Genomic DNA, 11923 nt, shown 5'->3' with positions numbered 1-11923 from the left:
GAGGAAGACCCCCAAAGAGATGGATTGGCCAGGTGGCATCATTGATGGACTCAAGTGTGGCAGCGGTAGTGAGGTTGGCCCAGGATCGGACATTGTTTCCTTCTGTTGTGCATGGGGTCGCTATGAGTCGGTTCCGACTTGAAGGCACCTGACAAAAACAACATCACGAGTCCTATACAGGGTCTCTATGGGTCAGAATTGACTCGATGCCACTCAACAACTACAACAACATCACGAGTCCTGGTGTGGTGCTATGGGTTAATGCGCCAGACTGCAAAGCCATTTGAACTGTAAGGTCAGCAGTTCAAGCTTACCAGTTGCTCCTTGGAAACCCTATGGGTCAGAACCAACTTGACGGCATTTAACAACAACAAATCACTGGACTGGTAACTGCAAGGTTGGCAGTTCAAAACTACCAGCTACTCTCCGAAACGCTGTACAGGGCTGCTCTGAGTTGGGTAGCGTCCCACTGCTATTCATTTGGTGTTCAGTGACTGAATAGTCAGAAGTAGTCCGTCTCCCCCCTTCCTAGTCTGTCTGTCTGGAAGATCAGCTGAAACCTGTCCTCTATGGGTGACCCTGCTGGTATTCAAAATACCCGTGGTATAGCTTCCAGAGTCACAGCTGCACACAAGCCACCACAGTATGACAAACTGACAGACGAGGGACCAGTCAGTGGAGGAAGGATATCATATTTGATAAGGTGGAGGGTCAGAGACAAAGAGGAAGACCCCCCAGTGAGATGGATTGGCACAGAGGCAGCATCCATGGGCTCTAGCATGGTAACAATTGTGAGGTTGGCCCAGGATTGGGCAGTGTTTCATTCCGTTGTGCATAGGGTCGCTATGAGTCGGTACTGACTTGATGGCACCTAACAATAACAATAGGAATTGGAACCAACTCAATGGCACACAACAACAACAACATTCCATATAAATTTAAGGATTGGGTTTTCAATTTCTTCAAAAAATCCACGTAAAAAGTTGTTTTTTTAATGTGGATTCCATTGAATCTAGATACTACTGTGGGTAGTACTAACAGTTTAACAATATTACTCTTCCAATCCATGAACATAAACTCCCTTCAGTGATTTAGGTCTTCCCGTTTCTTTCCGCATTGTGTTACAATACAAATCTTTCACATACCTAGTCAAATTTATTCTTGGGTATTTTATTCTTTTAGGAATTTCACTCTTTTTAATTACTATGAAATACAGTAAAAATAAAGGAAATATTTATTGACATTCCTGTATTTTCTTCTGGATTTTAGCCTCGCTACAATGTGTGTCCTCTCTGTAGTTTTGCCTCAGGGTCCTAGTGCTCGCCACTTTGCTGGGTGGTAGAAAAGGCAGGTGGTAGTAGCATCTCTGCCCTGGGTCCCTCCTCTTACCTCCTGTCTTCTGTTCTCTGAAACTAGAGAGTGAGACGTCATACAGATTCTGCTCCTGCATCACGTCTGGAGGTGTGCTGAGGCAGAGGAATCCAAGCTGGGCAAAGTGATTTTGTATGTGTAATTGATTGACTTACCTTCTGAAATGAAAGTAGCTATGGCTTGGAACTGACTCTACAGCACACCACCACAATAACAGTATGCCTACTTATCAGCTGTCTAGGTTGTGAAAATAGAGTCTTGTTAGTTGCCATCAAGTCGGCTTCGACACATGGTGACTCCATGTAGCACAGAATGAACCTGCCTGGTGCGGTGCCATCCTCAGGATTGTGGTGTGCCCGAGTCTATTACTGTGCCATGGCACCAATCCATTTCATTGACGGTTTTCCTTGCTGCCGCTGGCCCTCCACTTTATCAAGCTTCATACTCTTCTCCAGTGATCAGTCGTAAATGAGTGGAAGTCTCAGAGGATGTTCTGTGATCCCTCAGGTTTTCACTGGCTGATTTTTTAAAGTAGATTGATAGGCCTTTCTTCCTAGTCTGTCTTAGTCTGGCAGCTTCACTGAACCCTGTCCACACCATTGGTGACTCTGCTGGTGCTTGAAATTCCGATGGCATAGCTTCTAGCATCAGAGCCACTATAGTACAAATTCACAGATGAGTGGTAAGAAGATAATTACTTTGATTAAAACCAACATTTATCATGTGCCTATGATATCATGATGAGGTGAGAGATTCCAAGATGGTGTTGCTTATGAGTAGTTTGCAAAATCTTATCAGTGTTGTAGTCATTTTACGTTAATTTTAATGAAATATGTTAAGCACCAAATTAGAAGTAGGTAAAAGATACTACTGGAACGCACAGATGGAAGCAGCTTACTCTTTGCGGAATGTCCAGGGACCTTATTTCATAAAGGAGATCATGGATCCAAGTCTTGAAGGGTGAGCAGTAGTTAGTTAACAAAGTGAGCATGGGCTTTGAGTTCCTGGGTAAAGACAGTCCATGAATGCAAACTGAAATCAGCCTGGGCCTAAACGTAACTCCGGTAGGAAGAGACCAGCAAGGGCAGGGCTTTATTTCCTTGATACTGTGACCTGAAGTCATCCTGAAGTCCCAAGACTCCAAGCAGTGCCCCCACCCAGCATCCTGTAGCATGACCACTGAGAATGGGTTGTGCAGTTAGGCTGCCCACGTTCAGATTTCAGTTCTGCAGCTTACTAGATCTGGGAACTTGGACTTAAGTTATGTAACCATTTTGAACCTTGGCATAGAATTTACCTCATAGACCCAGCCAGCTCAGTGCTGTTCAGTCAGTCTGACTTACAGACACCCCATAAGATGGAGTAGAACTGCTCCCTAAGGGTTCCGAAGCAGACGGTCTGCTTTCTCCCACGGGCTGCTGATGGGTTCAAACTGCCGACCTTTTGGTTGGTAGCCCAGTGCTTAGCCCACTGTACCACCAATGATATAAAATATGTAAAGTGTTAGTAACAACATCCAGCACACAGTAAGTACGCAATAAAGGCTTGCTAATGGAGTCCATGGTGTGGCGCTGTAGGATAAACACTGTACTGCTTCCAGAAGGCTGGTGGTTCAAACCCACCAGCTGCTCCTCGGAAACCCTGTCCGCGGTGTCTGTGAGTCAGAATTGACTGGATGGCACTTAACAACAACAAGTTGCCCTAGTGTTACAGGTGCTAACTGAAAGGCCAGTGGTCTGAACCCACCAGCCATGGGGAAGAGATGTAGCTGTCTGTTCCATGTAAAGATTATAGCCTTTTGTATGAAATGACAAAAGGAAATGAAATTTTTCATAATTTTTCACATGCTCATTTGAAATGGTTCACTGAGAGCAGTGAGGCAGAGATTAGAAGAGAAGCCCAGCATAACTAAAGCTGTTTACCAAGAGATCTGAAAGGATCACCTGGTTTCTATAAGCTTTTTCTAGGAAAGGCCAGATATGGATATTAATTGAATTTTAATGCTTTCTGATAAACATTGGCCCAGCAAGCTTTTTCAGATGACTAACTTTCTAATCTGCTTTGACATTTCTTCAAGGTGCTGCAAACAGTGATTTGTTGGTAGGTTTAAAAATGTGTATAATTTGTTTTAGTGAAGAAGGTATTGAAATACTCTGTAGAATTCTATTAAAGTGGAATGGAGTAAGTCTGGAGGGATGGGCAAGCCACCAGGTTGAGATTAGTTGGACTTGACCTGATGTTTCAACCACGTGTTCTAACTGGCTATCACTGTATAAAGAGGAAACATGCAATATTGAACTTGATATTCTTTTGCTTTCTCAATGACACTCTAAAATGTGTTTTTAGGTTTATAGTGTTGATTGGAGCCAAACCAGAGGTGAACAGCTTGTGGTGTCTGGCTCATGGGATCAAACTGTCAAACTGGTATGTCAGCTTTACCGTTTTTAAAAACAAGCACTCCTTCCCTAGAGCCTCCACTGAATTCTGTTCTTTTCCAAAGCATAGTTCTGTAGCTTTTCAACTGGACACCTAATCTTTTCTTAGAAATACTAAAACATTTACTATAACTTAAAATGGCCTAATATTTTGGCTGTAAACTAATAATTAGCTCAGCATTGATTGTTTGGGCCCCTTAAATGATGTTTTGCTTTGTATAAAAATTGACTTACAGAATTCTTAAAATAAGTATGTTATATGTATACTTATATATATGTTTTGTGTTTATTATATAGAGTATATATTAGAGCATATATCTCCACTTAGTAATTGACTTATTTCTTTGTAGTGGGATCCAACTGTTGGAAAGTCACTGTGCACTTTTACAGGCCATGAAAGTGTCATTTACAGCACAATCTGGTCTCCCCACATCCCTGGTTGCTTTGCTTCTGCCTCAGGTAAATAATTTGGTATATAGCAAAAGCTTGACTTTTAGTGAACCATGACCTTGCATGCCCCAGTAGGTGGCGCTGTGTAGCTTAGAGTCAGAGAGAACACAGGAATACATTCTGTTCTTCTGTGCTGTTTTATCCTTTACCAACTTCTTGACAAGAAAAAAATAACTGAGGCCTGGATTGCTTCTCAGTGATTCTAACCCTTTGACTTTAGCATGTTCGTTTTTGTTGAGGTAAGAGGTATGGGTCAAAGAGCAAGTGAGGGCTCTGCCTTTGGACTGTCTTTGAAATTGAAGATGGTGTCTTCTCCTCCTAGTGGTGGGGCCTCAGGCAGTGTGAGCCTATGTTTCCTTATCAGCAAGATGGCTTTAGTAGTGTTACCTCAGGAGGTTATTGTAAGTATTAATACCTGTAAATGTGTGTGTCTAGCTTGGTGGTGTTCATTTCCTTCTCTTAATGCTCAGTCTTTTAGCTCTGTAGGATAAGCACTGAACTGAAAGGTTGGTTTGAGCCACAAGGTCAGCAGTTTCAAACTCATCAGCCACTCCTTGGAAACCCTATACAGGGTTGCTGTGAGTCAGAACTGACTTGACAGCACTTAACAACAACAACTTGTCTTTAATTCAGTGCCCTTCAGTGGCACTAGGCTACGCACTAGACCATAACATCAGTTTGAACCACAAGGTTCGCAGTTCAAACTCACCAGCCGCTCTTTGGAAACTCTGTATGGGATCACAGTGAGTCAGAACTGACTATGGCATTTAACAACAACAACAACAAAGTCAGAGCACGGGATTTTTTGGTCTGATCTTTTACTTGACAGTTTGCTTTGATTCATATCAGCATTGTTTAGGTAAAGCAGATGCATTTGTGTGTCTTAATTTTAGTGGAGATAAGTCATTTTATACAAATTTGATAATTGCACTACACTATTGTATTACAGTAAAAATGAGCTCTGGTAGTGTAGTGGTTATGAATCAGGCTGTGAACTGCAAGGTCAGCAGTTCGAAACTACCAGCTGTTCCGCGGGAGAAAGATGAGGCTTTCTGCTCCCATAAAGATTTACAGCCTCGGAAACCCTGTACAGGGTCACTATGGGTTGGAACTGACTCCATGGCACACCACCACCACCATTACAGTAAAACCTGTGAAAGTAGGAAGCTGTGTAAGGTGGAAACCTGCCAGAGAAGGACAAATTTTCCACTAACACGGGCAATACAAAAGTGGTAAGACTGCACCCTGTCAAAGGCAGAAAACTTGGGAGACCTGGAAAAACAACATAGTCCCATTGAGTTCCAGCTCTCACAGATTTCACTGTATTTGTATAAGGATTTCCAAATTTGGTTTGTTGGTCCATCCTGTAGGATTGATTGCTAACCCACAAGGTAGTCAGTTCAACCCACCAACCGCTTCTTAGAAACCCTATACAGGATCAATATGAGTCGGAACCGACTTAACGATAACAAAACGTAAGACTTAAATAACATAAATTGTAGAAGAACATTGTTGATTCTCTCTGTAGCACCCCACTTAAAGCAACATAGTCTGCCTGCCAACTGGTCATTTAAATAGAGAGCCAGTCTTCACTTGTGCCTAACTATCCTGGAGCACTTCCTTGCTGTTTTTCCTCTTTTTCTCACACTTCTCTGAAACTCTGCCCTCACCCATTTGACTGGCCATTCTTTATACCTGTCTAGTCTGTCTCCTATTTTCCAGATGCTCCATGAAAAATTTTAGTATACAGAACCTCCCTGACATTCGAATTATAATTCATAGGGTTAAGAATATGGAATATCAGTTCCTAACCAGGAATACTGTACCATGTGCCACACTGTGACTTTTTAATGGATAGCTTGTATTAGCTCATAACTGGCTATATGGCTTCAAAAGTTTTCTGGAAACATAGAGTTAAAAGGTAGTAAACTTTTTCCACAAAACCTTTAGAAGCCTTCTCATAAGTCCTACAAACTTGGGACCCCACCTAGCTCTTTTTATTGGCTGCAGAGCTGCTTTGCCTAAGTGGTTTTATCGCTGGTGTGTTTATCAGAACAAAGGTTGTTAGGATTGAATAACAGTTACAAGAGTATGTTGTTGTTGATAAGTGCCATCAAGTCAGTTCTGACTCATAGCAACTCTGTACAGGGTTCCCAAGGAGTGGTTGGTGAGTTTGAACTGCTGACTTTGTGGCTAGCAGTCCAGTGTTTATGCTATAGGGTAACGTGCTAATTAATCATAATGTTGATGATTGACAAATTATTATCGTCACTCTTTATTATTTGCTTCTTTTATAACATTTAACAATACTTAAATTTATAAAGACAGTAAAAAAATAGTATGCCGGATAATCCCTGTTCTGTTTGAAAATTCAATAAAATTCAGAAGTCCACCAAATAGTAATAGCAGCCCTACTCCACTACCCTCTGAGTATCCACTGTTTGTTGTTGTTGGTGTTATGTGCCGTGGAGTCGTTTCTGACTCATAGCGATCCTGTACATAGTTTCCGAGGCTGTAAATCTTTATGGGAGCAGAAAACTTCATCTTTCTCCCGCGAACAACTGGTAGTTTCGAACTGCTGACCCTGAGGTTTGCAGCCCGATTTGTAACCACTACGCTACCAGAGCTCCTTGTTAGAATCTCTTTACTCTGCCAGAAAAGTTCATGGGCCTATTATTCTAGAACATATGATACAGAAAATTAAAACTACTTTTGGAAAATATTCTTGAGGAAAAAAATAATCTCGGGGTTGGCTGATGATGCGTGGAGGGGATTTTAGCAGTGGCAATGAAACGATATAGGATAGGATGAATGTAAAACTAACATTCTCCCATGTAAAGTATCACATAATGCACAATAAAACATTAAAAAAATAATAATCTCAAAAGCTATATTTGCTTAGTCATGTTAGGTTTTATAATGCTTATAGTTATAAATCCTTATGCTATAGAAAAAAATAATCTCGTGAATCAGAAAATCTTCAGACTATAAATACTTTTTTCTCCATTGAATACACTATTAAAAAAAAAATTTTTTTTTAAATTGTGACCATTTTTTCGTCATTCAGTCCAACATTACAGTTGAATCGATGAATTCCGATCATTACTTAGGAAGGTGCTGATTCTTAGATAATAGTTTTGAGTGAAACTTGTGGGAAAGAAGAGTTTGTTCAATTATGTATTTAAATTTCTGAAATAAAAACATATTTAAAATAGAGAGTTTGTTGTTGTTGTCAGTTGCCATCGAGTCAGAACCGACTCATAGCGACCCCATGCACAGCAGAATGAAACAATGTCCGATCCTGGGCCAATCTCACTACCGCTGCCACACTTGAGTCCATCAATAATGCCACCTGGCCAATCCATCTCCTTAGGGGTCTTCCCCTTTTTCTCTGACCCTCTACCTTACCCAGCATGACATCCTTGCCCAGCGACTGTTCTCTCTGGACAATATGTCCAAAGCATGAGAGACGAACGAAGCTTAGCCATCTTGGCCTCAAGGAGCACTCTGGCTGCACTTCTTCCAAAACAGATCTATTGGTTCTTTTGGCAGTCCATGGCACTTTCAGTATTCTCCTCCAACACCACAATTCAAAGGCATCAATTCTTCTACGATCTTCCTTATTCACTGCCCAGCTTTCACATCCATATGAGGTTATTGAAAATACCATGGCTTGGGTCAGGCGCACCTTAGTCCTCAAGCTGACATCTTTGCTCTTCAACACTTTAAAAAGTTCCTGTGCCGCAGATTTGCCCAATGCAATACGTCGTCTGATCTCTTGACTGCTACTTCCATGAGTGTTGATAGTTGATCCAAGAAGACTGAAGTCCTTGACAACTTTAATCTTTTCTCCGTTGATAAGAATGTTGTTTATTGGTCCAGTGGTGAGGATTTTTGTTTTCTTGACATCGAGATGTAATCCATACCGAAGGCTGTGCTCTTTGATCTTCATCAGTAAATGTTTCAAGTCCTCTTCACTTTCAACAAGCAAGGTTGTATCATCTGCATATCGCAGGTTAATGGAGAGTACAACATGATTATTTGATGGACTACCAATAAATACTTGGCTAAAGTTTTCTGAATTAGCAGTTTGTCTTAGTTACATATTGCTACTACAACAAAATTACCACGATAGTGGGTGGCTTTAATAAATAAAATTTTATTTCCTCATAGTTACGGAGGTTAGAAGTCTGAACTCAGGCCACCGTCTTTAAGGGAAGACTCTGGGTTGGCCCTGCGGGAAAGCCCTTGTGTTCTGTCAGCTTTTCTTTCTTGGTTCCTTGGAGATCTCATGTGGCTCGACTTCCATCGTCCCCTCTGCCCATCTTTACACACTAACTTTTCTAAGCCTAATCTGCTCTTTTTATAGCTCAGTGGTGATTGGCTCAAAATCATACCCTCCACTGATACAGCTTCTTAACAAAGTGAAGTTATTCACAAATGGGAGTTTAACCATGGGGATAAACCCAAACCCAAACCAAATCCACTGCCATTGAGTCGGTTCTAACTCGTAGCACCCCTACAGCACTGAGTAGAACTGCTCCCTTAGATTTCGAGAATGTAGATCTTCGAGGCTGTCAGTCTTTATAGGAGCAGACAGTCCTATCTTTCTCCTGCAGGGCAGCAGGTGGGTTCAAACTTCTGACCTTGTGGTTAGCAGTCCAGTGCTTAACCTACTATTTCACCATGGATCTAACCACAGGTGTTGTTGTTGTTTTTATTGTTAAGTGCCATTGAGTCAGTGCCCGACTCATGTTGTTGTTGTTAAGTGCTGTTGAGTCAGTTCCAACCCATAGCGACCTGCATTGGGTTTCTGAGGAACTTGAACTGCCGACCTTGTGGTTCAAAGTGATCTTGTAGTCTAGCACATTAACCCACAGCATCATACCAGTACTCCGCCCAACTCATAGTGACCCCTGCATAGGGTTTCCAGGGAGTGGCTGGTGGATTTGAATCACTAACCTTGCAGTTCAAACTGACCTTGCAGTCCAGTGGCGAGTTAGGATTTAAAGCACAAATTTTGGGGTATGCAATTCAGTTCATAATAACAGTTCTTTCTTAAAATCTCTTATACTTTGACATAAATTGTTTCATTTTTCTTTTTATTTTTATTCAACGTATTAAATGCCATTAAAACTTTTTAAAATGTAGAAATAAAACAAAGGTGAAAGAGTCAGTTGGTAAGGGCTGAGTTGCTCTATTAGGTTGTCTCTCTTGTCCACTTTCATAACACCTCCTGTCAGACTTGTAGCAGGAAGGCTAAACCATTGTCTGCTCAGGGTATTCCAATATGAGGCACTGTACAATTACCAGTTCTTTGAATATACATATAAATATAATCTTATGTGCCCCAGAGTTGATATTACATTAACTGATTTATTGCTATGAGTTGGAAATGACTTGGTGGCACTTAACAACAACAACAACAAATATCTCCAAGCATCAGTGGTTTTAATTTAAAGTCCTAAAGATGATTTTGCAACTAGTCTACTGGATTATACTTTATGTATTTAACAATAATAACCCTCAGGGTCTAGATGACATCAGTTAATTCTGATTGTGAACTGTTCGTTAAAGACTTGGACCCTAAAATGATAAACAGATGCACCTCTTCAGTCTTTTAAATGTTTATCAAGTTGATGAATGAAAAATGATACCTAATGGTTCTCTTAATTCGCATATTTGATGATTATGAAGTTGGAAACAGTTTATGTTAAATAGTGCAGTTCTTTTGTGAGTTGTATGCTCATGTCTTTGGCCCACTTTTTTTCTCCTGAGAGATGTGTATTATTGATGTTGTTTGTCGTTTTTCCTTATTGATTTATGAGCTCTTGTAGAATGTGGAAGATGGGAGCGAGGGATAAGTAGTTCCTAGGCTCATGATAAGGACAGATTTGTGGATAGTGATGCGGTAACTGAGAGATAAGAAATATTTTTAAGGAGAAGATGTTGACTTTTGTTTTTGAACACATGTAGGGTGTCAAGTGAGCAGGCTAAGTTTGGAGCTGAGAAGTCTGGCCTTTAGAATAAAAATTGGGCCGTTGTCTCATAAATGGTCACCAAAGCCTTTGCTGTAAATCAGAGCCTGCAAGAAACCAAGAAGAAAGCTTGTAAGAGAGCGTGGGTTGGCAAACTACTGCCCTTGGGCCAAATCTAGCCCACTGATGGTTCTGTATTTTTTTTGTTTAACTTGGGAGAGACTGTTTAAGTGACAATGCTAAGTAAGGACCCAGTAGATAACTAGAAAAGAGTGATACAGTCTTTAGTGTTAGAAAATTATTTCCCTTTCCAGGACAATACAAACATTTTCCTACATTTTCTTCTAAACTTTTTACAGTTTTGTTTTTTAAACTTAACATTGAATTCATCAGGGATTTATTTTAGAATGCAAAATGAGGTAGAAATGTTACTTTTTTCACAATGGTTTTGTGGTTGTTATGAAAACCATCCCTAAGTAAGTTAGTCTTCTCACTGATTTGAATTAATAATAATGATAATGATATAACAGGCTTTAATATAAGATCTCAGCTACAGAAGTCAGAGAGTAAATACTTGATATTTTTAAATCTAATAATTTATCATGGGAGATACCAGCTTTATCCTATTACAGCTGGGTCTGCTTTTTAGACTTTCTGCTTTGGCCCCAATTCATTTGTTGCCCTGTATACATGTTGCATTACGGAGCTCTGGTAGTGTAGTGGTTACGAGTCGGGCTGCCAACTTCAGGGTCAGGAATTCGAAACCACCAGCAGTTCCGCGGGAGAAAGAGGAGGTTTTCTGCTCCCATAAAGACTTACAGCCTCAGAAACCCTGTGCAGGGTCACTATGAGTGGGAACCGACTCCACGGTACTTAACAACAACATACATGTTGCATTGATTATACTTGTTTTATAATACATTTCAGTTTCTGGTAGCACAAGCCCCCTCTCACGCCTCTTTTGTTTCATACTTTTTTTTTTTTAAATAGAGACAACCCCACAGCATTTCTTATGTAAGGATAATGAAAACAATATGAACACATGTTTTAGATCTAACAAAGGACGTCTACAAAATGGGAGAATCAAATGTTGCCTTCGACAGCTTCTCATTTCCTTTGTCATTTCTGGTTAGAGAAACTTTGTAGCAGAATATTGTGATCTCCTTTTAGCATGATGTGATCCAGTTGTTTGCTTAAGTTCCTTTTAGAATGAATCTCTTCTGCATCATTTAATACGAGATTCATATACTCATCAAAACCTATGAGACAGCCCTCTAGCCACATGCTCACTTTTTCATCCCTAATCTATTTTGCAAGTATCTGAAGATAAGGTTGATGGACTGACTGCATGATCAAGCTCTGCACTTTCTGGCCCTGGTCATGGTACACCAAGGTGGCAGCTCACAAAGACAACAGTAAGCCACACGCTAGCTCAGAAAACAAGTTCACTTCACACATTTTTTGGCAAGTCTTCATCATTTTTTCCAGGTGAACTTTAGAATAATTTGAAGAGTTAAAAACAAAACAAAAACAAATCCTGTTAAGGAACAAACAAGATGGCGGATCGGGTGGACGTATAGCAGAGAGCTCCGCCAACAACAACACAGAATACCGACCAAGCAGGTTCAGGGGATGGTCCCAGAACTCTGAACCACATATAAAGGAATACTTAGAAGGTTGGAAGGCTCA

The 11923-nt window shown here is 40.6% G+C and overlaps 1 protein-coding gene across 1 annotated transcript in view; it reads left to right on the top strand.

Annotated features, from left to right (window-relative positions):
* The window catches only part of PEX7 (peroxisomal biogenesis factor 7), a 139221-nt gene that overhangs the window by 26975 nt on the left and 100323 nt on the right, over positions 1 to 11923 (top strand). Inside the window, exons 4-5 of the mRNA XM_006834630.1 lie at positions 3718 to 3795; positions 4157 to 4265. Coding sequence (XP_006834693.1) covers positions 3718 to 3795; positions 4157 to 4265 — 187 coding nt within the window. The remainder of the gene's footprint in view (positions 1 to 3717; positions 3796 to 4156; positions 4266 to 11923) is intronic.

Source organism: Chrysochloris asiatica, unplaced genomic scaffold (assembly GCF_000296735.1).
Source record: "Chrysochloris asiatica unplaced genomic scaffold, ChrAsi1.0 scaffold00013, whole genome shotgun sequence".
Taxonomy (NCBI): Eukaryota; Metazoa; Chordata; class Mammalia; order Afrosoricida; family Chrysochloridae; genus Chrysochloris; species Chrysochloris asiatica.
The sequence above is the reverse complement of the archived record's forward strand: the minus strand, read 5'-3'. Positions and strand labels throughout refer to the sequence as shown.